Genomic DNA, 25,006 nt, shown 5'->3' with positions numbered 1-25,006 from the left:
GATTAAGAATTATAAACCAAACTTTTGGCTCAATTCTGTTCTCATATTGGAGTAAATATTAATATATTCTTAGGTGCTTTGAAGATATATTTTTAAAACGCATGAAAACTCTCAGGACTCCTGATTTACCAATTATCACATATCCAGAGGTTAGAAGAACTGAAATCAATCATTAAATATTTCCATTATCCTGAAGTTATGAATAATAATGATTGTGCTTTAACATTCATTTTAGTGTGCTTTAGTCATAGAGTGGTTTTAAACACCATAATTTTAAAATTCAATATCTATGATCAAAGTTGTATGAAAATAACCAGATATAGTATCTATAAATTGCTGTTAACTGTTATCTATCATGGTTTTCTTACAATAGATTTCTTTGCAACCAGATACACCAACTAAAAAACTAGCGGATCAGTATTTCAAATGATTTTAGATTAGCTAACTTAGATCAATTGCTATCAAAGGTGTATTAATAGTTATACTTAAATAAAATTATATGTATAAATCTGAAATAGCATGAATTACTCTTCCCAATTCTATTTCATTATATGATAAAGTTTTTTATAATTTGAGGTCTAAAAATGATTAAAAGATCTAGAGCTCTGTTGAAATAAAATATGTTAAATGCTATACAATTTGACTATTCATGGGGGGAGAGTAAAGACACAGTTTTTTAAGTAGCTGATTAAGAATGAAATCTTGGTGGAAAATATGACCCTTAATATATTATTAACAGAAATTACATCACTGGGAGAGGAAGCTGATGGGGTGTAATATTCAGATGATTCTAAGGTTTTTCTTTGTGGATTTTTTTAACCTTTTGAGTTTGAGATACTTGTCAGGGCTACCATGTTGTACTAACCCATTTCATTCTATGTAAATGGTACTATAAGAAGTTGTACAACATTGGCCTGATTTATAGTATATCTAGATGGAAAATATCCAGCAGGCAGCTGGACTTAAGATGCAAAAATTCAAGAAAGATGTCAAGGTTAGAAATGCAAATATGGAAGTCACAGAAAACAAGAATTGAAGTCATGGGGGAACTTGGGTGGTGCAGGTTGAGCATCCAACTCTTGGTTTTGGATCAGGTCCTGATCTCAGGGTTGTGAGATCAAGTCCTATATCAGGCTCCACACTCAGTGTAGAGTCTGCTTAGGACTCTCTCTCCCTCTGTCCCTTGCCACCTTCTAAAATAAATAAATAGATCTTAAAGAAAAAAAAAAAAAAGAATTGAAGTCAGAGATGTGGATGCCATTTCTCATAAAGAGATGGCAGAGAGAGAAGAGGGCCAAAGACAGAAACCTGAGGGAAAGGTAGGGAGGAGAAAAGGAGCAAATGGAAAAGACACAGCACATATTCACAAGTCCATCCTCTTCTAACAGGCCCATTCCCTGTCCTACATACCTAACAGCACATACAAACCAGTCCTTGCCACCCTTGCATTTTTGGTGTCAGACCTAAAATGGTCTTCTTCACTTTTCTTACGTCCCATTTCCTCATCCATTTCCCCACCCTCTACCCCCTATACCTTGCCTCCATATTTATGACCTCACCTATACCTTGGAAATGAAGTGCTCAGTGTTGCTTTCCCAACCTTAACTTTGCGTTTCTTTCATCTGTCTCAGTTTGAACTCTCCATTTGACAATGACATCTCCTGCTAACCTGAGGACAAATCCCATCACAATACTCTGCATGTGTAAGTATAGGGCCTTGTATGGTACCCCGAAGTTCCCCTTGGCCCCATGAGTATAAGAGATCATCTAAAACAAAACCAGCATCATGCAGTGCCTTAGAAAGCAAAGGGTCTCACTCAAGGAGGATGGTCACTTGGAAAGGGACTCCCTAGTTCCCTACCAAATAAAGTCCCAAATTATTAGCCTGGGCTTGATGATTATACCCCAACCAACCTTTCCAGATTTAGCTACTCACACTTCCCTACAAGATACCACACTTGGAAACTAGACTACTTCCTCTTTACAAGGTAGGCTTCACATACAAAGACCTCTATACTCCTGCCCACGCTAGAAGTGGAAAAAGCTGGTCTCCTATTAAATTTAGGGCTGTGAATGTGATCAAGGTTGGCACAAAGCCAAAGATAAGTAAGATACTTTGGAAGTAAGAGGATCTTAGGTAGCAGTATGGGTCAGGTCCATAATACCCTTCCAGGTATTTTAAGTGATTGTAAAGGTCATTTTATTCAAGAAGGATTAGGGAAAAGAGAATCAAGCTGGTATGAGATCTATCTCTGGGGTGAAAAAAATTCTCTATAAAAAAACAAGGGGTCAGTGAATTATAACGTATATGAATCATATTTCACTAAAGCTGTTACCCTCCAAACATAATAGGTAGTGGAATAGAGTATTCAGGGGCGAATTTTCAAAGAACTGATTAAGGAATAGGAGTGGAGAATATCGTTTGGCTGCTGTCCCTCCACAAGCAGGTCTTCAAGAAAAGCAGGAGCTGGCCCACAGGCCTCGGAATTGGTGCTCAGACCTTCTCAGGATCAGCTGATCGGCTGTCTGCTGACCTTCGCAAGGGCATCACTGACGACATCCAGATCATGCTGCAGCTCGTTCATGGCGCTGGTTATGCTCTTGGTGTCTTTCAATATCTGAACACTCCGTGTGTATGGATTATACTTCACTCCAAATGGACGCTTAATTGTTTTGGTAAATTCTCTATTTAAGAAATCAAATAAGAGGCAATCAATTCCAGGAAGCAGAGGATGAAAACTGAATGAGCAACAGCAAACCTACTGCACACCCTAGGTGACAGATGAATCTTCATCAGTTGTTCACACAACCCATCTGACCTGTTTCCCTACACAGCACATGCAGAGATGCCCTGGAATCCTACACATATAGGAAACCTAAAGTTGTCATAGACACATCCACACCTGCATTGGTAGGGAAAGATCCTGTAGGTGACTTTATTAATGATTTATTACTTTACACATTTCTTGGCTACAGTAAGGAGACCAACTATAGTTGCTTGATCAGGAGACAATGGCACACTTGACCACCTAGTAACACCCCTCAGCTGTGATTTACCTAACTACACCCACACACCAGCATACCCGCACACACAAGTGCACGTGCACACACACACACACACACACACACACACACAGGCCAAGAGCAGTCCTGCCTCCTGCACATGGACATTCTTTCTGTTCAGAATGTTTTCCTCTAGCTTTCTCTCAAATGACCTAACTTCTACCCTTTCTTCATGGATTCAAGTCCTGCCCTCTTCATCAAGTCAACATTTGAAACTCTCATTTGGCACCCCCAAGAATAATTGTGTTCAGGACCCCTAGGAACACAGCTGAGGACAACTGTACATGAGTAAGTGCTGAAAAGCAGTTTGCAATCTACCTGGTCTACCCAGGAGGGACCGCTTCTTCGAGTCTGTGCAAAGGGACCATATGAGCTAGAGGAAGCCCTCCTGGTATTGTTATTTGGTTCTGGGCCTGGCCCAACTCCCCAAGTATCAGAAAATGTCTGGAAGACAAGGACCATGTCTTCAACCCCCATCTGTCCCACAATGATCTCACAATATGACCTGAGACCCCTTCCACCAAATCTTTTGTTGATTCTGCTTCTCTGGTCCTTCCTTTCTTACTACGTCTTTCAGGGCCCAGGATCTTATTTTCACCTGAAGTATTACAAAAATCTCCTGAGTAGTTTCTCTGTCTCCAGTGTCTTTCTTTCTTAACAACAGACGTAGCTGATTAATAGTTAAAGCATAGTGGGGCGCCTGGGTGGCTCAGTTGTTTGAGCATCTGAGTCTTCATTTCGGCTCAGGTCATGATCTCAGGGTAGTGAGATCAAGCCCCATGTCTGTCTCCATGCTCACTGCAGAGTTTGCTTGAGATTCTCTCTCTCCCTCTCCCTTCCTCCTCCTCTGACTTGTACTCTATAAATAGATAGATAGATGATTGATAGATAGATAGATAGATAGATAAAATCATTTTTTTTTAAGTGGTTAAAGCATGGGACGCCTGGGTAGCTCAGTCCTTTAGTGTCTGTTTTCAGCTCAGGTCATGATCCCAGGGTCCTGAGATCGAGTCCCACATCAGACTCCCTGCTCAGCGGAAGCTTGTTTCTCCCTCTCCCACTCCCCCTGCTTGTGTTCCCTCTCTCGCTGTCTCTCTGTCAAATAAATAAATAAAATCTTTTTTAAAAAAGAGTTAAAGCATAGCTTCATTGCACCACACTCTTATTTTTCCACCTCCCTTACTTGTTTCACACTCTCCCTTAGCCTAAAACTTAGCATATCTAAATCCTATTTATCCTTCAAGTGCTTTCTCAGATGCCATTAAGCCTTCCCTGTTCCCCCATCTAGAATAAATTGCTCCTGAATAAAATGGAAAACAAAGTTTCTTCTGTATCTCTCTAAGGCTTTCTATGCTGTGACATAGTAATTTGCATATAGTTTATTTTTCCTAATAGATTATGAACTCTGATGGGAAGAAACCAGTTTCTCAATGTATCCGATTCATATATTTAATCACCATACATCACCATAAACAACATACTCTAAATATTTGTTTGTGAAAGGGAGCTATGTCAGGGGCAGACGTTACCTCATAGGCTTCTAACTATCCAGCTGCTTACTTCTGTGATTTGTTACCATCACTGGACCTATCTTTTGCAGAGGAGAGTGAAGCCATGGGGAAGATATACCTTACCTCATCTTCTCCTTTGCATCTTCAAAGCTTTCAGATACAAAGTAGACATCCTGAAAAGTTGTGATGAGACACTCCTGTTTGCAGGTAATCTTGGGATCAAAGGGCTTTACTTTAGCATGTCCAGAAAGTGAATGCTAGGAGACAGAGAGTCAGCGAATAAAAGAATACTGTCTTACTTCATGGATGACATCCCAGACATAACCACTAGAATCAGCACACCGCTGAGGGCACTGATGTAAGGGCCCAACCTACAATTCCAAACTTATTTCCTAAGTCATTATTTGACCCACAATATACTCCAACAAAACAAATGGCTTGCTATTCCCCATAAACACCCCAAGATCATCTCCATGACTTTGTTCTAACACTTTTTCCAGGTAAGAGGCACCCGACGATCTTCATGTATATTCCTGCATTATGACGCCAACTTCCTAGCCTGCGCTAGTTATTTCTGTACGTGACTTGCACCCGCCATCAGGTGGTAGACTCCTGAGAGCAAGAAGTACCACGGATGGTATTTCACACACAACCCATCACTCAGCAAACATAAGATCATTCCTTCTTTATTGGGTAAATAATAATTCTCAAAGAATTCCATAGAATTTAAGAGAAGTTACAGCTAGCACACTAAAAATGGTGAGGGAATAGCAAAATTTTGTAAGCAAAAGCTTTAAAATATTAAAAAAAAAAAAAAAAAATATGTCGTTGGGACACCTGGGTGGCTCAGTGGGTTAAGTGGCCGGCTCTTGGCTTTGGCTCAGGTCATGATCTCAGGGTCCTGGGATCAAGTCCTGCATGAGGTTCTGCACTCAGCAGGGAGTCTGCATTGGGAATTCTCTCTCTCCCTCTGCCCTTCCCCCAGCTTATGTACTTTCTTTCTCCAAAATAAATAAATAAACCTTCAAATAAAATAACATGTCTATAATGTCAACTATCCTCAAAAAAGAGAGAAAGAAATTAAGTAATTAAATTCCACATATAAGGGGGTGCCTGGGTGCCTCAGTCATTAAGCATCTGCCTTCAGCTCAGGTCATGATCCTGGGGTCCTGGGATCAAGTTCTGTGTCGGCCTCCCTGCTTGGCAGGAGGCTGGCTTCTCCCTCTCCTACTACCCCTCCTTGTGTTCCTGCTCTCACTTTCTCTCTGTCAAATAAATAAATAAGGTCTTTTTAAAAAAAAATTCCACATACAAGTGAAAAAAGAAAAATAGGGTATCTGTATAAACCTCGAAAATAGAGAAAATTGTCTTTACTGCCACCCCAAGTATTTTCCATAGTATGCACTTGTTCAAGTCCAAAAACTCTTTCCGGTCATATCAATTATAGTACGTGAACATGGCTATGTGGAAAGATTTATGGCTTTTACCTTAAGTTCACTGATAGAAGAAAGTAACCCCGCACCAAAGACTCGCAGCTGCCCGTCTTGCTTACAGAGACCAAACTCCACAGTGAAAAAGTAGCACTGCAAAAGGACATTGATATTACTTTCACAGCCTGAATAACTCAATTTAAAACAAACAGCAACTATTAGTCACTGACCCACAGTGCCCTGGAAAGAAGTTCAAGATCCCCAGACTGGTTCCCAAGTATTCCTACAACCTGGCCTCATTCTAAACCAGCACTTCTCAAACTGCTGCTCCCAGGACTCTTGCATATTCTTAAAAATTACTCAGGACCCAAAGGACCTTTTGTTTATGTGGATTACAGCTCACTAAATTTATTAGAGTAAAAGTTAAAACTAAAAACATTTACATGTCTACTAATTAATTTTAAAATGTAATAAACCATTTTATGATGACATACCAATCTAACACAAAGTAACTCTATTGCACAACATTTTTTTTATTTAAATTTTTTATTTTTTATAAACATATATTTTTATCCCCAGGGGTTTTGCACAACATTTTAAAAAGGGTCAGGAAAGAAGCATTGTTTTACATTGTTCCCTATCTTTTTAAATGTCTGTCTAGATGTTATTTAATGTCTGGCTAGAAAAACAAGATGGATTCTCATATCTGCTTCTATATTTAACCTGTTGCCCTATGTTGTTTTAGTTAAAGGCTATGAAGAAAACTCAGCCTCACACAGGTAAGCAGTTGGAAGAAGGTTATGGATTCTAATAGTCTTCTCAGATAACTGTGGATATTCTTTGACACTACATCAAAACTCAACAAGTGCTAACTTCTTAGAGTTCAGCTGCAGTGTGGAATCTGAAACCATATCAATGAACTCTAGCTCTTATATTGAAATCCACTTTGCACCCTGAATGTATATTTCACTCAAGGACCCTGTGCAAGGGTTTCAGGAACACCAGGGGGTCCCCAAACCACAATTTGAGAAGCACTGTTCTAATCATCCAGCCTTTTTCATACTACATCCCCCACCCTATCACACTCTGTTCCAGCTTCTTGTCATTTCCCCAGATACACCCTGCACCTCCTTGTCTTTCCTTGGGTGCCGTTATCCTAAGATCCTCTTCCTTCCTTTCTTGGCAGGTGAAAACATGACCCACCTTCCCTAGGCTAGTCCTGACATTCCTCTTCCATGAAACCTTCCCCAAGCCATTCTTTGCCCTCCCAGAACACTCTTCCTGAATTTCTCTGTAGAGTTTATCCCATTCCAAAATGACTGTCTCCTTAAGTTGTACATAAATTCCTTGAAGGCAGGAACCAGATCTTACTCATCTTTGTATTTCCAGGACAGAGGCTCAAAAGCATCTTAAGCTTCATTTTCAGAGGACTCATCATTTTTACTAAAAAAAGATCTACAAACAATAAACATGATTGAATTCCAGTGTTTCTCTGCCTTTTTTTAAAGCCCATGTCTCCTTTCGATGAATCTTAAAATTTCACATCCTCCTTTACTGCTATTGAAATTATTTAAATTAAATTAAATATGAGCAAAGACAAACTGTCTAACAGTCACCTTAAATATGTCCGTTTAAATTGACACTCCCATCCCAAACCTGATAAGGATTACTAATCTCTACAGCTATTTTCCAATTTATACCGTTGCGAGTTTTTGAACAGACTCCTCTGAAGCTCCAAGGGAAGCCAGGCCAATTTCTTGGGAGAACTGAGCAAAACTAGGTTCAGCCAAAAGGGGGACATGACCTAAGAGCTCATGGCAAGTATCTCTGAAAAAGAGGTAAAAGTTCGTCACTCTGTGATGCTCATGTCACATATAAACCACGGTCAACAATTCAATCAAACCAAAATCTGATCTTACTTTGATTCAAGTGGTATTACTCTACAAATGGACCACGAAAGACACTAGTAATTTACTGAAGAAACTATTTCGGTTCAAAACTTAGACCACTTACAAACAAGATACCCATAGATATGTCTGTCCCACACCCCAACCAAATCAGGTCTCTGCTCAAATGTCACCTTCTTAGTGAGTCCTTGTCTGATCACACTTTTCAAAATTGAAACCCTCCACACATCCACCACATTCCCCTTTCTCTGCTTTACTTTTCTCAGTGGCACTTATTACCATAGATTGGTGATATTAAATATATATATTTACAGGGGCGCCTGGGTGGCTCAGTGGGTTAAAGCCTCTGCTTTCGGCTCAGGTCAGGAACTCAGGGATCTGGGATTGAGCCCCGCATCCAGCTCTCTGATCAGCAAGGAGCCTGCTCCCCCCGCCACTTCACCCCCCCGCCGCCTGCCTCTCTGCCTACTTGTGCTCTCTGTCAAATAAATAAATAAAATCTTTTTTTTTAATAAAGATTTTTATTTATTTATTTGACAGAGAGCACAAGTAGGCAGAGAGGCAGGCAGAGAGAGGGGGAAGCAGACTCCCTGCTGAGCAGAGAGCCCGATGCAGGGCTCGATCCCAGTACCCTGGGATCATGAACTGAGCCGAAAGCAGAGGCTTTAACCCACTGAATCACCCAGGCGCCCCAATAAATAAAATCTTTAAAAATATATATATATATATTTATACAGATATAAATTTACATATATTATATATTTATTATATTTATATATATTTACTTGTTTATTATCTCTATTCCCACTGGAATATAAATTCTATGAAGGCAGAAACTTTTGTCTGATTTTTTTATACTCCCTATGCTTACGCTAGCATTGGACACCTAACAGGTAACAGGCTGTCAATTAAAAATAGTAATGATAACGGCTAACATACATAGACCATGGAGCGTGTATTATATGCCAGGCACTGTTCCAAATTTTTTGCACGTGTTCATTCATTTAATTGTCACACCAGACTCCTGAAGGAGGTACCATCACAACAAATAACTATTTGATGAATGAATACTAAACAGAAGTACTCACGGCTCTGGGGTATAGAGAGGGTCAGAACTGTGTCTCACGTACTGTGTGCAGTGGAAAACCCGGAAGGCTAAACCTGATAAGAAATCTCTTGGTGACAGGTAACCAGCCACGGGACGGATGGAAAAACCAGTGCGCTCTGCAAAGTAAAAGAGAAAATGAAGAAAATCTTCACCTCAACAGACCATTTTCTGCAACATTTTAATTCTGCCAGTGGTACCCGGTAGCATTTTATGGGAAAAGATGGAAACTAAACGTACCTGTGTGTACTATGCAGAAGTAATAATTTTCAAGTGCTTACGGTGGGTTAGGCAATGCATTAGACCTTACATATTATATCTACTTTCATGTTTACAATTTGAGATGAAGTTTACTCTCCTCATTGTGACAACTATTAAACTGAGGCTCAGAGAGTCGATAATGTGCCCAAAGTCACACCGTAAATGATAAGGGTAGAATGAGAGCCCAGGTCTCCTTATATTATACCTCACTCTCTCCCTAAAGGATTTAGGATATCTCCTAGACAATCTTACTTCCTTCAAAAAAAAAAAAATTTAAAAACCAAAAAAATAAAAAAAACAAAAACATCAACAACAACAAGATCTATTAATTTAGATCAGAACCACTTTTTAAGCTATACCACTTTTAGCCAGTACTTTCTCTTGCAAAGTATATTTTATCTAAATTGGATGTTGCACTTCGATTCCCAACAGCTATGGCTGCTTGCCCTCCATAGAAGGGGCCAGCCAATAGGGCAGCAGTGACTCAGGGGATAAGTTCAACGCCTGTCATTCATTTCAAACCCTGGCCCTCTGCTCTTCCACTTCCACCCAGTTCCTTTTGTACTTGGATTTCCCCACTCTGATGGGTGGATTTCATAGTCCAACAGAACTCTCCACAATAATGGAAATGCTCTACAGCTAGGCTACTCAGTAAGGTAGCCACTAACCACACGGGGTTATTAAGCACTTGAAATGTGGCTACTGGGGCTAGGAAACTAACATTTTGATTTACCCTAACGTGAATTATTTAAACAACCACATGCATCTAGGGGCCACCAAATTTGATAGTGTGAAGAGCGCTTTCTAACCAATGTTTTGTTTGAACAATCATTTAGGTTTGGGTTTCCCTCTTTGACAATTTCCCCTGAAACACCTTTAGCAACCTGTTCAGCAGCCAGCTCACGCTCCAGACCCCAAGTGAACAGCTTTCCATTTTCTATCCCTAGCAAAATACTTCCTCCAAATCTCAAGCAAATTTAACGTGATAACTTCTACAGCATATGCTTGCCCATCTTTGTCAGACCCATATGTGAGGTCATGTGTGTTGGTTCTCTGTCATCCTAATCACTTTTTTAAAAAATCTACTCTTTATAGGAACCATTTATAGGAGTTCTTCTCTTATAAAACAATAGTGCATTTTTCCTGCTGTTTTTCTTAGTTTTGTGCATAGTGGTTGACTAACAAGAATAATGGAGTCAAACAGATATGTAGGTATTTATGATGGTCTATGTAAGAAATTCAAAGATAGAAATTTCAGACCATGATGGAAATAAACATGAAAAACATAACTTCTATTTGTTCCCTAAGGTTCTAGTCTGCTGAGATCAAGGGGGATATTTATTTTTCTTATATATTGTAAACCCTGGAGATCACTGATCATTTTACTTCCTGTACTAGCTAGAAAAAATAAGGAAGCCTGAACCAAATAAGCAGGAAGAACTAAAAGGAAAAAAACTGTTGATGCTTCTTTGTTGATGCTTCTATTAGCACATCTTCTTCCTTGGGAGAAAGATGGGGTCTTAGGGTGGAAAGGAGCTTTGGAGACCATTTACTCCAGTCTTCTCCAAGGAGCCTGAGTGTTCTCTACCACATCCCTGACAAGTGGGTGTAGAACTTTTGCATGAAAACCTCCAGGGGTGCAGAAATCTCATGAGCCTGTTCCATTTTCAAATGGCTCATTTAACAAGGTCCTCTCCATTTTGAGTTAAAAGCTTGTAGTTTCTATCCAACTGTCATTTACTTTAGGGTCACATAGTATTCCCTCTATTACATAAGATGATCAGCTAGTATTTAAATAAAGCTATCATGTCCCCTATATCTCCAGGTGAAGCATCCTAAGAGTCCTTCAAACTTTACTTATATATTTTCCAAGCCCCTTATAATTCTGCTCACTTCTCCACATTCACTCTAGATTATAATTGTCCCTCTTCAAATGAGATGCCCAATACTGGGTCCAATACTCCAGGACACAGTAAGGAAAATTCTGACCTCCCATACACTTGAACTTTTTATTCCTCTATTAAAAATTCTGTCATGATCACAACAGAGCTCAACATACCTCTTACAAAAAATTAAGCATATTACCTTTTAAAAAGTTTGAGACATCTTCCAATTGGGGGATATTATCTTCCCGGTATCCACAATATTTAGAAAGCAAAGGTAAGTTTTTGAGATACTCTCTGCAGGCATGGGTTGGGTAAAGTTTGTTGAGCTCTCGGAACACAGTTCCCCAGGTCTTAATCTCCTCTTCAGTGAATTCAACTTTGGGAATGGGGTCTCCACTAGTGAGACATACAGAGTTATTTTGAATTAGCATTTAGTAAAAAATAGTATTTATCTTTTATTTGTTAAATGAGCATAGTCTACTCTGTTCATTTTCAAAATGAATAGCATAGTCTACTCTATTCATTTTCAAAATTGAGTAAGTTATTTTTATAATATACTTACTGTTTATAGTTCATAGCCAAGTCTGCAAAATATTTCCGTCTTTTACGGTAAACATTGTCTTTGAAGCCCTGATAATTAAAGAAAAGTTTAAAAATATCCATATTTTAAAATGTTGACAAATGATATTTAGGGAACTTTTCATTATTACTCAAGTTACGATATTAAAGGACTACATAATTGTAATTTTGAGCAAGCACTGTTTAGAAATGTATGATTATTTTTATTTTAAAGGCAATCTTATGGGTGAGGGGGATGGGATAAGTGGGTGATAAGCATTAAGGAGGGCATGTGATGTAATGATCACTGGGTGTTATATGCAACCGATGAATTACTGAACTCTGAACATCTGAAACTAATGATACACTAAATGTTAACTAATCAAATTTCAATAAAATAAGTTAATAAAAAAGGCAATGTTATATGAAAGCTTAATACTATAATGGCTACTAAATAAAAGATACTATAGATACAAAGATACAAAAATCTTATAGTGGCTACAAAAATAAAATGGTTTGAGGAATAAGAAAAGCATCATCCTAGTTAAACACACAACTCTTTTCCAAATATGAGATTTTTTTTCTTAATCATTTGACATCTTCAGCTATATTTTCCTGTAATCATAATTCATAATAAAATGGTAACTAATAATACATGGAGTCATGACAACTAAATCTAGCCTTAGATTTCATCACAAAATGCAAACGTATTCATATTTGCTAAAGCAAACAATAATAATAAAAAGATAAAATAGTAACATTAGAATTTATACCTAGAAAATATTTTTTTAAAAACCACACAGAAAAAATAAGACTTCAAAAAGCAAAGCCCAGGGAGTGCCTGGGTGGCTCAGTGGGTTAAAGCCTCTGCCTTAGGCTCAGGTCATGATCCCGGGGTCCTGGGATTGGAGCTCTGCATTGGGCTCTCTGCTCAGCAGGGAGCCTGCTTCCTCCTCTCTCTCTCTGCCTGCCTCTCTGACTACTTGTAATCTCTGTCTGTCAAATAAATAAGTAAAATCTTAAAAAAAAAAAAAAAAAAAAAAAAAAGCAAAGCCCAGGAGAAAACAGCCAATAATGCAAAACAGGAAAAAAGGGGAAGACCCCTGAATTATCTCTCTCTAAAGAGAGAATTATTTTTCTTTAACACAGATTTACAAGCCCCTCCTATGCACCTGGCCTTGTGCTAAAATCCAGAGAAACAAACAGGAACAAAGCACAACCTGGGTCTTCAGGGAGTTTACATCAACCAATTATTATGAAACAATATGCTAACTGCCTTAATAGAGATATGCCCAAAATGCCACTGAACTCAAAAGAGAAACTCCTAATCCAGAAAAGTAAGTAGGGGGTGGTCAGGAAGGGTTTCCCAACAGTGACTCCCAACCTAAGTCTCAGAAAAGGAGCGGGGACAGCTAGGTGGGAAAGGACAGAAAGGATAGCATCCGTGTCAGTGCAGCAGTGACAACCAGGACACTGGGACTGAGGAAATGGGAGCTGGAGCTTGGAGAAGGAGGTGGAGCCTGGCGTAGACTAGTTTGAGGTCTGCTAGTCAGGGTCTGAAACAGCTTGGATTTCAGTCTTTGGGTGATGGGAAGCCATTGGTGATTTTTCAAAAAAAACACAGCTTTATTGATATATAATTCACACACCATAAAATTTTAAAGTGTACAGTGTCATGATTTTAGTACAGTCACAGTGTTGAGCAACCACTTCCACTATAATTTCAGTTTATCCGCAGAAGAAACATCACACTCATGCACAGACTCCCCACTACTTCCCTTCATCTCCAGCCCCTGGCAACCATTAATCGACTTTTTGTTCCTATGAATTTGGGTATTCTGGATATTTCATATAAAAGGAATCATAAACACATGGTCTTTTGTGACCAGCTTCTTCTATTATCACAGTTTTCAAGGTTCCTCCCTGTTGTAGCATGCATGTATCCGTATTTTGTGTTAATTTATGATCACTAATATTCCATTTTATGGACTTACCACAATTTACTGATCTGCTTATCAGTGGATGGACATTTGGGTTGTTACTACTTTTTTGTTACTATGAATTAAGCTGCTATGAAAATTTGTGTACATGTTTTTGTAAGAACATATGCTTTCAATTTTCTTAGGTGGGTACCTAGGTATGGTTGGTGAGTTTTAGGCAGAAAAGGGATAATGCTCATACTGAAGTTTTAGATCATTCTAGTGACTATGAGGAGGATGGGTTTGAGGTGGTGAGTTGGAGGGCAAGGGATCAGTTAAATGTATGATAGTAGGGATAAATAAGGAACAAATTTAAGCAATATTTAGGAGGTAAAAATCAGTAGCACTTGGTAGTAGATCAGAAAAAATTATTTAGCCACCTCTCCATAAACATGCTCTGGATTTTCTTACCTCTGAACCTTTGCTCATGTTACAATGAACTGTCCTTTCTCCCCATCTCTTTCCTGCCAAACTCTTTTAAGACTGTGTTAAAATGTTGCCTTTCTCTGAACTCTTCAACTAGAAGTGTTTGCCTTCTTATATACACCTCAAAGCAATCTGTTCATTCCACTTAGGACTTTTCACAATTTAATCACATGCTTATTTATAGATGTGTGCTTTATTTTCCAACTAGACTGCAAATGCTTTGAGGGCAAATACAATTACAATTAATAAATTGCTTAACGCGATATTATAGAAAAAAGGGTAGATCAGCTGAGGGCTCTCTAAGGCAATATGCAGCCAATGAACAGATCTACTAAGTGGCAGATCAAAGACCCGCTGCATACAACTCCAAAATGGCACTCTTTTTTTTCTCGACCTTCCCAGAACCCTACGACTCCATAGGCAACCCTAATGCTCTGGGCTTGCTAATTCTCCAACTCATGCCGGTACTATGTCTCGTATAATTTTCCAAAGAAACAACTTCCCAGTTCATCAACTGCCTAATAAATCAGTCCTGCTGGACACCTAGTAGTAAGTATTTCTCTCTTATCCTTACCTGTCCCCCCCCCCAATTTCCAATAATCCATACCCACTTAAACAAAAACTGCTGCAGATACTGTCTTCATTTTAGCAGAATTCTTGAGAATTCTATTACAGAGAAGCTCTTATTAATAGGAATGCCATACATGGGACAGGTGTTTCAGAGCTAATGAATTTAGATGCTCTTCAGACATTAGTTGGGATTCCACCAATGTGGAAAACTACGGGCACTTCCCAAAATCCAGATTAAAACCAGATCCCATTTGGGGCGCCTGGGTGACTCAGTGGGATAAGCCTCTGCCTTCAGCTCAGGTCATGATCCCAGGGTCCTGGGATTGAGCCCCACATCAGGCTCTCTGCTCAACGGGGGGCCTGCTCCCCTTCCCTCTCTCTGCCTGCCTCTCTGCCTACTTGTGATCTCTGTCTGTCAAATGGATGAATGGGATCTTTAAAAAAAACAAAACAAAACAAAACCCAGATCCCATTTATTCTGGAATAAGCATGTTCTCCCCAAAAAAAAGAAAAGAATTTCCCCTAATTTTTAGTTTGCTTTAAATTATTTTCATGGAAATATTTATTAAAAATATTTACAGGATGATCGGCATCCAGTTCAGATCCATACATCAGAACTCTGTTGGCACAATGGTCCAGGTCAGAAACCTTCTTTGGAAACCAAGGAACAGTTTCCATACCTGCAAAATACAAAACCACTAACAGCTGAAGAGATGATCTGAAGGCAATAAGAAAGAAGAAATTAAGAAAGTCATAAGTACATTTGGATGAATTTTTTTTATTGTAGCTTGTACTTTGAGGTAAAATTTATATAAGTAAATTGCCCTTTTTCTAATAAGTAAAATTCATTCAAAACTTTTAGTTCAAAGAAATTTTTGAGCCTCGATTTCCTAAGCATTGGAGAAATGCTATACTTTAATAATAGAACTAAAGTATCAAAAAAAATGTATAAGCTACATATTAACTATCCTTTTCAAAAAAGCAGAATGAAGTGCTAATTTAATGAGAATTTTGAATGTTTCTTTTCATTGATGCAAAGGCTTTTAGAGATCTCTGATGCCTTTGTCACTTTGATCCCTCACCCCCTCACCTTCCCTCGAGATACAAGCCCTCCTGTAACTCTGGGCATTTGCACCTGCTGTTCTCCTTCTCTCCCCCCCCCCTCCCCCACCCCCCGCCCCCACCCTTCTATTTTCCTAAGAATATCCTTTTCCTCCTTCAAGACCCAAATCAAATGAACCTTCCCCAACCCTGTAGGTGGAGCTAATTCTCTGTCCCTAGGGCTCTGATTCTCTGACACTGATCTGCTTATATCTGTCTTATAGGAAAGATCGGGAAGGACTCTAGGGGAAGGGCTATATGTTTGTATCCCTGTTTCTTCTGTAGAAATAACTGACATAAATCAGTATTCCCTAAATATCAACTGAACCATTTAGCCCCTAGAAAACTCCTCATTTTACAGATGGGATAATTAAAGCTCAGAGAGGTAGTTTATCCAAGGTAACTTATCTCTGTTGGAAGAGAGAGGACTAGAATTCAATCCACCTTGTTCCAGCCTAATGCTCTTTTTAACATACGCAAAAGTGATAGTCAAGTAGATTTAACCAGAAATACCACAGGCGCACAAGTCACTCAAAATAGACAGGAGCAGAGTCCTAGGCTCCTGCCCCACCAGCTGTTAACCCTTTGGTTATTTGTAGTGGGCCCGGGACATGGAGGGTAGCATCTGGAGCACACAGCCTTCAGGCATGGCGGGGTGTGCAAGGGACTCGGGGAAACAGCTATCTGGCACTCATGAATAGAAGCATATTATTATTTTAATAACTTACACAGCCATACAAATACATAACAAATGAGTATCAGCCCTGATTACACCCCAGTACTGTGCATGTTCTAAGGGATTATTCTAAATTATATACTATATACAAAACGTGGTTCAATTATCCTTTTATCTTTTGTCCCAAGGATTTTTTCCACAACAGAAGTTCTTAGCCACCTGAAACTTTAGGAGGCTTTGTTGCTTTTCACTTGCTTTTGGTGGGAGTGGGGAAAGGGAGGACTGTCTAAAGAGTGTATTCACGGGGTGCCTGGGTGGCTCAGTGGGTTAAAGCCTCTGCCTTCGGCTCAGGTCATGATCCCAGGGTCCTGGGATCGAGCCCCACATCGGGCTCTCTGCTCAGCAGGGAGCCTGCTTCCTCCTCTCTCTCCCTCTCTGCCTGCCTCTCTGCCTACTTGTGATCTCTGTCTGTCAAATAAATAAATAAAATCCTAAAAAAAAAAAAAAAAGAGTGTATTCACATCATAGTTGTGAGCAACTGTCAATATTCTCAACAAATTTGAATATTCACTTCATATCTGCCAGATGCTAAGTAAGCCCTGTGGGAATTTCTAAGTGCTCAGGAATTGTAAATTAAAGGTTTGTGAAATTAAGAAACACTTGATGATTTGGAAACTGAGAAAACTTAATCAATTTCCAACCATTCTGAATTCTTTCTGATACCCAGTGTTTCCCTTTCACTTCTCTCACACTTGATAAAATGTTACTTCATAAGTGTTTTATAGTATCTTGAGCAATTACATTTTGGGCTCCCTTCAGTACCAAACTAAGGAATTTGAAGAGACAGTGTTTTATTTTTATGTTTATGCCTTCAAGATAAATATAAGATTGGACACACTTTATGTACTTAATCTTCTGAGTGGGATTTTCACTTTTCAAACTTACCATCTTCCTTCACAGTAAAATTATCTGGTGGATTCACAGAGAGAACGTTAGTATGGGACTTCAACAGATGAAAAATGTCATTCAACTGTTCTCTGTTGATATCACAGTCCACAAAAATCTCAAATTCTGAGTTTCTTCTCTTTGATTTTCGAGACTCGATATGTAACAGGTTCACATGCTTCTCCTGAGTAAGGCAGAGAGTAAAGACACATATGACAGCCTCAAGTGGTAACAGTCGCTGAGCTCATTACTTTCACTGCCACTAAAAATCAATTCCACACTTGCCATCATAGTCAAAAGAGAAAAATGGTGTTTTTAATCCTGCCAACAGCAAAATAACTCCCCCTAAATATTATTACTGTTCAAAAAAGTTTGAAAAATTTATCACACCCTCCAGAAACTAATAAAATAACACCTACTAGAAGGCCCTCAATTGTCAGAACTGAACAATCTCAAATCAAAATATCAATTCTCTTAGATAAAAAGAAACTTTCAAAAATTGATCACAAATGAAAGTGTTTTCAAAAAATGATATTATTGTTAGTCCTTTAGAAAGGAAAGATTCTTTGTGAATATGCATTTAATAAAATTAGATGAACAGCTTGAACAGTGTCTTTAATACCTCAAATCTCTTAAGCTACAAACTTAGTAACCAGCTGAAGCAGATTACTTCTTCTGCTCTCTTCCCATGCCAGCCCAAACTGGGTGCCATATGTGCAAACCTGTGGGAGGAGGATATCTTCTCTTACCAACTTGGATAGCTGAGGACCAGCACCGGTGGCATAATAATGAAAAATAAGAACCCATTACTCAACATCTAAAAAAATGAGATTAGAATAGCTGATTTCCAACACTAACCAGTTCAATTTGGATTAACTTGGTGAACACCTAAGTAGCCAGGTAAGAACTGTGAAGTATACAAAGAAAAGCACGTCAAACAAGGAGTTTATCATCTAGTTGGCTACCACAGGAAAGGCTAAAAGAGAACACAAGTAGTAAGTATTTAGGTGCAGAAGATGTTCTGGGAAAAAGCATTATGAGCCAGAGAAAGTAGACATTTTCATGAAGCAGACAGGAACTGAGATGAGTCTTAAAGAACAGATAGAGTAGGAAGACAGAAGGGTAGAAGGAGGATTCCAAACAGGAAGAACTGTAGATGCAAAGATGGAGATGAAGTAAGAATTATTAGGAGCATGAACCAACAAGAAAAAAGAGTATCAGGGATGTTGGGAAAACTGTCGGGACAACATTAAAATAAAAAGTTTCTGCACAGCAAAGGAAACAACCAATAAACCTGAAAGGCAACTTACTGAATGGGAGATGATACTTGCAAATGCCGGATATATAAAGAGTAGTATCCAGTGTATAGAAAGAACTGATACAACTCAACACCCCAAAGACAATTAATCCAAATTTGAAACCAGTAAGACAATACTTGATAACATTACCCAAGTTCTGGTTTCCTCACTTGTAAACACATGGATTTGTAGATACCCTGTTTTCTTAGGATGGATTTATCGGGGCAGGGGTGCACCTGGGTAGCTCAGTTAGGTAAGCCTCCAGCTCTTGATTTTGTCTCAGGTCATGATCTCGGGGTCATGAGCTCAAGCCCTGCATAAGGCTTCACGTTGAGCACTGAGCGTGGAGCCTGCTTAAGATTCTCTCCCCTCACTGCACACCTCCCCAGCTCATGCATGCATGTTTCTCTCAAAAAAAAAAATTAAAAGATGGATTTATGGAAGTGGAATAACTGGGTCAAACTACGTGAACATCTTAAGGTTCCTAATACATATTGTTTCCCTACACATTATGCCAATTTACTCTTGCAACAAAGGTGTTTTTAAGTTCCAAGTGCATTGAAGCTTTGACAGTAGGGAACACTATAATTTTGGAATCTTTGTTATTTTGCTCTATTAAAAGTACCATGGAATATATTACCAATGTCATTAAATAATATTAAAATTTAATATTCTATTTAATTAAAACAAAATCAAAATCTGCTTCTCTGAAATCTGTGAAGTGAATCCTTCCTCCCATTTGTGTCTTCTTTTCTGTAAATGGTTTGTATCCCTTGCCCATTTGTTAGAATTGAGCAATATTTTATAAACTTAAGTGCTTAAGAAATTTCTTCCATCCATCTCCAAAGAATTTACAGTAATTTATATTTTAAATATAATTTTAGAGACTCATTTGAGAAGATGATTATGCAAAAACCATGGAAAGTGCTTACCTGGAAAATTTTCAGTGCTTTTATGAGTCCACCAACTTCATTCTTCAAGGAAAAAATGAGGGTTGCTCTCCCTCTTTCTAAGGAATGATCTTTATTTTCTTTATTGTCTTCAATCATGGTGAATTTGGTGTAGTTCTTTAAAAATGAAGTATGAAAATAAATAAATAAATAAATAAATAAAAAATAAATAAAAATAAAAATGAAGTATGAAAACAGAAAGAGAGCTCTAAAAAAAGAAGTTGTGCAATATAGACTATATTTGATAATATTTGAAACCAGTAAGACAATACTTGATAATATTACCCAAGTTCTGGTTTCCTCACTTGAGAAACATGGATTTGTAGATACCCTTCATAAGACTATAATGAGACCAATGTAAGATAAAACATGGCCTAACATAGCTTTTAGGATATAATGAGCATACAATGCATGTTGCTAGTTTCCTTTTTTCTTTTTTTTTTCCTAATCCAATCCCTTCAGGGTGTAATTCATGCCCACTGGCTTCCTGCAGTTCTCCTACTGTGGCCTGAACTGGGCACTCCTCCTCTATGAAGCCAACTTCTCTCCCCGCCCCCCACAATTTCAGCACTTTATTATACTGGGTCTCTAGTGTTTTACTGATGCATGTCTTGTCTTTCAACAAGACAGCAAGCCCTTCAGAACAGGGACAAGTCCTTCTATTTCTTTTGTAAATTCAAGAACCTGGCAGCTCTCGACACATGGGGGACCACAAGGTCCCTTAGCTATTTAAGGCACCAAGAAAAGACTGGGATATATAATTCAATGTTTACTTTTTGACTCATTGATTTTTAAATAAAAGCTGCTTAAATATTTTTAGTTGTGTCAATTTATTCTCTATAACTAAAACAATCTCTATGCCAAATGCTTTAAAACCAAAAATCTGGTTAAACTTAATAATAGTCTGGATTTTTTCTGTGATTCAACTGTTTACTAATGGTAAAATAAATGAAATTTCAACCCAAGCACATTCATGTGTCTAAAATATCATAGTCAGTGCTAAAGCAGTAAGGAATAAAAAGCAAAGAAGACAATTTGCCCACAATGGATTCACAGACTTATGTACAAGGGAGGGGGAAGAGAGACAGATTTCCCAATAAGCACAAATAAGCAGAAGATAATAAGACCCTGAGATCCCAGCTATGATATCTGAGGGGCACACCACCCCCCCAACCTCCACCTTCCCATCCTGTGACAAATATCCTTTTTTTTTTTTTTCCTGTGACAAATATCCTAAAGATAAACAGAGATGGCTTCTGGCCCATCCATAAGTCTGATCAGAAAGGATTTATCAATGAGAAACAAGAGGTCTTAAAAGAGACTTTCAGCTGCGAAGAAACTGTACCTTTGGTAAATTTAAAGTATATACAGGAAATTCTGAACTGGTAGCTCTGGGGCTAAAAATTCAGGGATGCATTCTCAAAATACATGTAGAAATGTGAAAACCTTTAGAGACATTTCTCATCTAACTATCACTGAAAGGCTGTAGGCTTTTATTTTTTCCACACAGAGTATGGGTAATTTTGTCCTATGGTATATAAATGCAAACAGTAAGAGACATAAAATCATTTGGCAAATTGCTAGTAACAAATTCATCTACAAATTCACCTGGACAAGTTCTAATTTCTATGTGTATAAGTTTCCTTATTTGTAAAATTAGAGGGAAGATAACTGACATCAGTCTCATGGTTATAAGGAGGATTTACTTATATATATATTTAATGTGTATAAAACAATTAGAACAGTTGCTGACCTACACAAAGTACTCAGTTAATACTAGCTCTAATAATGGGAAGTGCATCCCAAGTTTCCTGGTCTTCAATAAAAGTTAAAATATTAAATATAATAAAAATGACATTCTAAGGACGCCTGGGTGGCTCTGTGGGTTAAAGCCTCTGCCTTTGGCTCAGGTCGTGATCCCAGGGTCTCAGGGTCCTGGGATCAAGCCCCACATCCAGCTCTCTGCTTGGCAGGGAGACTGCTTCCCTTCCTCTCTCTCTGCCTGCCTCTCTGCCTACTTGTGATCTCTGTCTGTCAAATAAATAAACAAACAAAAAAAAAAACCTTTAAAAAAAATGACATCCTAAACTCCTCTGGCTAAGAATTTTCTTGCCTGGGGAATTAAGCATGTCACAAGATGGTAAAGGTTGTTTTATGACATGAAATGTAAGTATTCTTTTGTCTTAAAATGATTTTCAGTTTCATTAGTTTATTTATATGAAACCCCTAAAATATATTAAGTTTCAAATCTCAAGTGAATGATTCAGCAACACATTTGTAAGTAGATGAAGACCCTAGTCAATCTATATTTACTAAGTCCCCATTTTCCTCGATACTGTCCCCATGACATGCTGAAGAAAAAGGATTCTGCAAATATAAGCCACTTCCTAATACACCATCGTGTTCATAATGAAAGCAAATTTTAACTACTGGGAGCAAGGACCAGAGAACAGTAGAGAAAGATGATTTTTGCCAGTCAGTGAGAAAACTTGACAAAATTTCAGATCTCCTGACAGTTCATCCTTCAATGATCTTTCAGAGTTTAGAATGCAACTCTTGTATAAAAACTATATAAAGATTTCCTCTCACATTTCAAAATGAGCCCTTAAGCTCCCCTAGGAGCCATTATAAAAAGGTAGTAACAGTCATGGTTGGTCTCACTCCATCCTTTTGGATTTCAAAAATCTCTCTTCCTGGGATGCCTGGGTGGCTCAGTTGGTTAAGCAGCTGCCTTTGGCTCAGGTCATGATCCCAGGACACTGGGATCGAGTCCCACATCGGGCTCCTTGCTCAGCAGGGATCCTGCTTCTCCCTCTGCCTGCCTCTGCCTGCCTCTCTCTGCCTGTGCTCGCTCGCTCTCCCTCTATCCCTGACAAATAAATAAATAAAATCTCAAAAAAAAAAAAAAAAAAAAAAAAAAAAAAAAAAAAAAAAAAAAAAGAAGTGCATTATTTAAAAAAAAAAAAAAAAAAAAAAAAAAAAAAAAAAAAAAAAAAAAAAAAAAAAAAAAAAAAAAAAAAAAAAAAAAAAAAAAAAAAAAAAAAAAAAAAAAAAAAATCTCTCTTCCTTCCCTGGTTCTGGAATAGATCTAGTTTTGCCACCAATATCTCTTTAGTGGGTTGAGGAGAAAGGGGTGAAGGATACCTTAACAGAATACTTATTATGCACAAGGCATTTTATATTGAAATTTAGAAACATTCCTATTCTTAAAGTTTCTCAAAAGGAACTTTTGGTAAAAAAAAAAATAATAATAATAATAATAAATAAATAAATAAAAATAAAAATAGAATAAAAACCTAGAAGAAAACAATTCTCATCTACTCCCCTATCCCCACCCTCTACCCACTGCCCCACGCCCCAAAATAAATTTACAGAATATAGGGCTCTGATCTAAGAGCATAACTTTGGTTGAGCTTATAAGGCATCAGTCCTTTTTTCCCTTTATTCAACTACCCCCCCCCAACCCTTTTCAGAACCTCAACATTTTCCCTTGTCACTTTGTTTCCTTTTTCCCTTCAGCATATCTACCCCCTCTACTTCTTCAGGGGCAAAAACCATAGCGCAGCCTGGTAAGATAAAAAGCTATACAGTGTTCAATGCATCACTCCTGTTTAAACCCATGTCTCATCCAAAAAAGAAAAAAAAAAGTATATATTTTATTAAAAAAAAAAAAAACTCTAATGAGCCAATGCCAACTGGTATTTTCCCCTTTCCCACAAAAGGCAGGGAGTTGTTCTGCTTCATCTCCTGGCTGGATTAAAAATGCACTGGCGTTCCAGATATACCGTGGGAAATAAGAAAGACATATCAAGAAGGAGTCAGAAGATCAACAGCTCCTTGAAAAGTAGAGGTCAAGGTGCTTAAATCAACTAATTCCTTTCTCCCTTCAGTTAAATCAGTAACAGGTATAATTTAAATGTATCTGTTCTAAGAAGCACAAAGCACTATCAAATTAAAATATTTTGAAATCACAGATGCTGTTTGAAGACAGAGCTAAAAGCTGTGGAAAGGATTGATGCGGAGGGAGAGAATCTTCCAGAGAATCTTGCTTTTCTTTTTTGACTTGGGGAAAGTAATAAATAAATTAGAATGAAAGTGGAGATGAAATAAAAGAGAAAACAGTGCCCATGAAAAACATTTTCCGGGCACCTGGGTGGCTCAGTGGGTTAAGCCTCTTCCTTCAGCTCAGGTTATGATCCCAGTGTCCTGGGATAGACCCCGACATCAGGCTCTCTGCTCAGCAGGGAGCCTGCTTCCTCTCCTCTCTCTGCCTGCCTCTCTGCCTACTTGTGATCTCTGTCTGTCAAATAAATAAATAAATAATCTTTTAAAAGGTTAAAAAAAATTTCCTAGGAAATAAAGGCACTGGCAAGGAAAATGGAAATAGAAGACATATCCCTACCTGAAGATAAGCTAATATGATAACAACATATATACAAGTAAACTCCAGTGCTGAAATTCATAAACCACACATTACGTCTTTACAGGAACACTTCTAGTACTTCTAGTTACTTTAAGCTGTGTTCACATCTACTTTTAAAGCAAATAAATGAATTCCATCCTTCTTTGAGGATTAATTGATGGGTATAAACTTTTACTGGGTGGATTAGAAGTAGAACTCCAGTTTTTTTCCCCAAACCAACTAGAGTAGAACATCAATGGGGAATTAATTTTAAGCCACTGAAACCAAACGGTCAGAGGCAAGTTTAAGCTTACATGCTGGATGTGAACTACTAGCACTCTTTGTCAGTTGTAACCTTGTACTGTGTTAGGGTGCTGGTGATGAAGGTAGGTGTGATGCTGAGAAGCTTGTCAACTGAAATGTCCTTTTCTTTGGAGATGTCTAAGGGAAGGTTCCCTTCATGGGAGAAGGAAAAAAGAGGTGCTGCCATTTGGTCAAGAGGAAGGAAAGGAAGAAGAATGCATTTGTTTCTTGTTAACACAAAGGAGTCATACAGATTTGAGTTCAACTCTGAACTTCCCAAGAAATGCAAAAATATAAGAAGCACCCACATCACAGATTTTGTCGTGAAGGTGAAATCAGATGATGTGTAAAGAGCCTGTTGTTGGCACACAGCAAGCCTTCAAAAACTGTGTCTTCTCTTCCCAAAAAGGGTAGGAGAAAAGAAGAATCACCACAGGGGTACAATTTCGACTCCCCAGATCTAGATCTCCACAGGAAGTTACTTCCTGAGAGAGTGACCCAGCCTCTGCGCACTGGCCCAGCGCCCCCAAATCCTCGACTATGGTGGTCCCTGATCCCAGCGGGAAGGAGCCACCCCACTCACCTGTGAGGCTGCTGATGATAAGCTGGAACTGTCTGCGGCACGGCACTGTCCG

The 25,006-nt window shown here is 38.5% G+C and overlaps 1 protein-coding gene across 1 annotated transcript; it reads right to left on the bottom strand.

The window, feature by feature from the left end:
• Nucleotides 1–1,186: 1,186 nt before the first annotated feature.
• On the bottom strand, nt 1,187–19,779 carry TPH1 (tryptophan hydroxylase 1). The gene is made up of 10 exons (XM_045065878.1): nt 19,649–19,779; nt 17,419–17,602; nt 15,276–15,376; nt 11,726–11,793; nt 11,363–11,559; nt 9,000–9,135; nt 7,705–7,831; nt 6,062–6,157; nt 4,698–4,831; nt 1,187–2,685 (listed from the first exon to the last, which is right to left on the bottom strand). Exons 1-10 carry the CDS (start codon nt 19,763–19,765, stop codon nt 2,511–2,513), a joined length of 1,335 nt encoding a protein of 444 aa, XP_044921813.1. The 5' UTR covers nt 19,766–19,779; the 3' UTR covers nt 1,187–2,510.
• Nucleotides 19,780–25,006: the final 5,227 nt, after the last annotated feature.

Source organism: Mustela putorius, unplaced genomic scaffold, assembly GCF_011764305.1.
Source record: "Mustela putorius furo isolate JIRA1106 unplaced genomic scaffold, ASM1176430v1.1 tig00003859_pilon_pilon_pilon, whole genome shotgun sequence".
NCBI lineage: Eukaryota > Metazoa > Chordata > Mammalia > Carnivora > Mustelidae > Mustela > Mustela putorius.
Note: the sequence above shows the minus strand (reverse complement) of the source record. Positions and strands in the feature narration are given on the sequence as shown.

What these genes read in the sequence shown, in the direction of transcription:
- TPH1 (XM_045065878.1), bottom strand. Translation starts at nt 19,765, where the DNA reads ATGATTGAAGACAATAAAGAAAATAAAGATCATTCCTTAGAAAGAGGG. An exon ending in TTGGCTATGAACTATAAACA is followed by an intron (nt 11,560 to 11,725) that starts GTAAGTATATTA and finishes ATGTCTCACTAG; the next exon opens with TGGAGACCCCATTCCCAAAG. An exon ending in CTGTTCAAAAACTCGCAACG is followed by an intron (nt 6,158 to 7,704) that starts GTATAAATTGGA and finishes GTCCTTTTGCAG; the next exon opens with TGCTACTTTTTCACTGTGGA.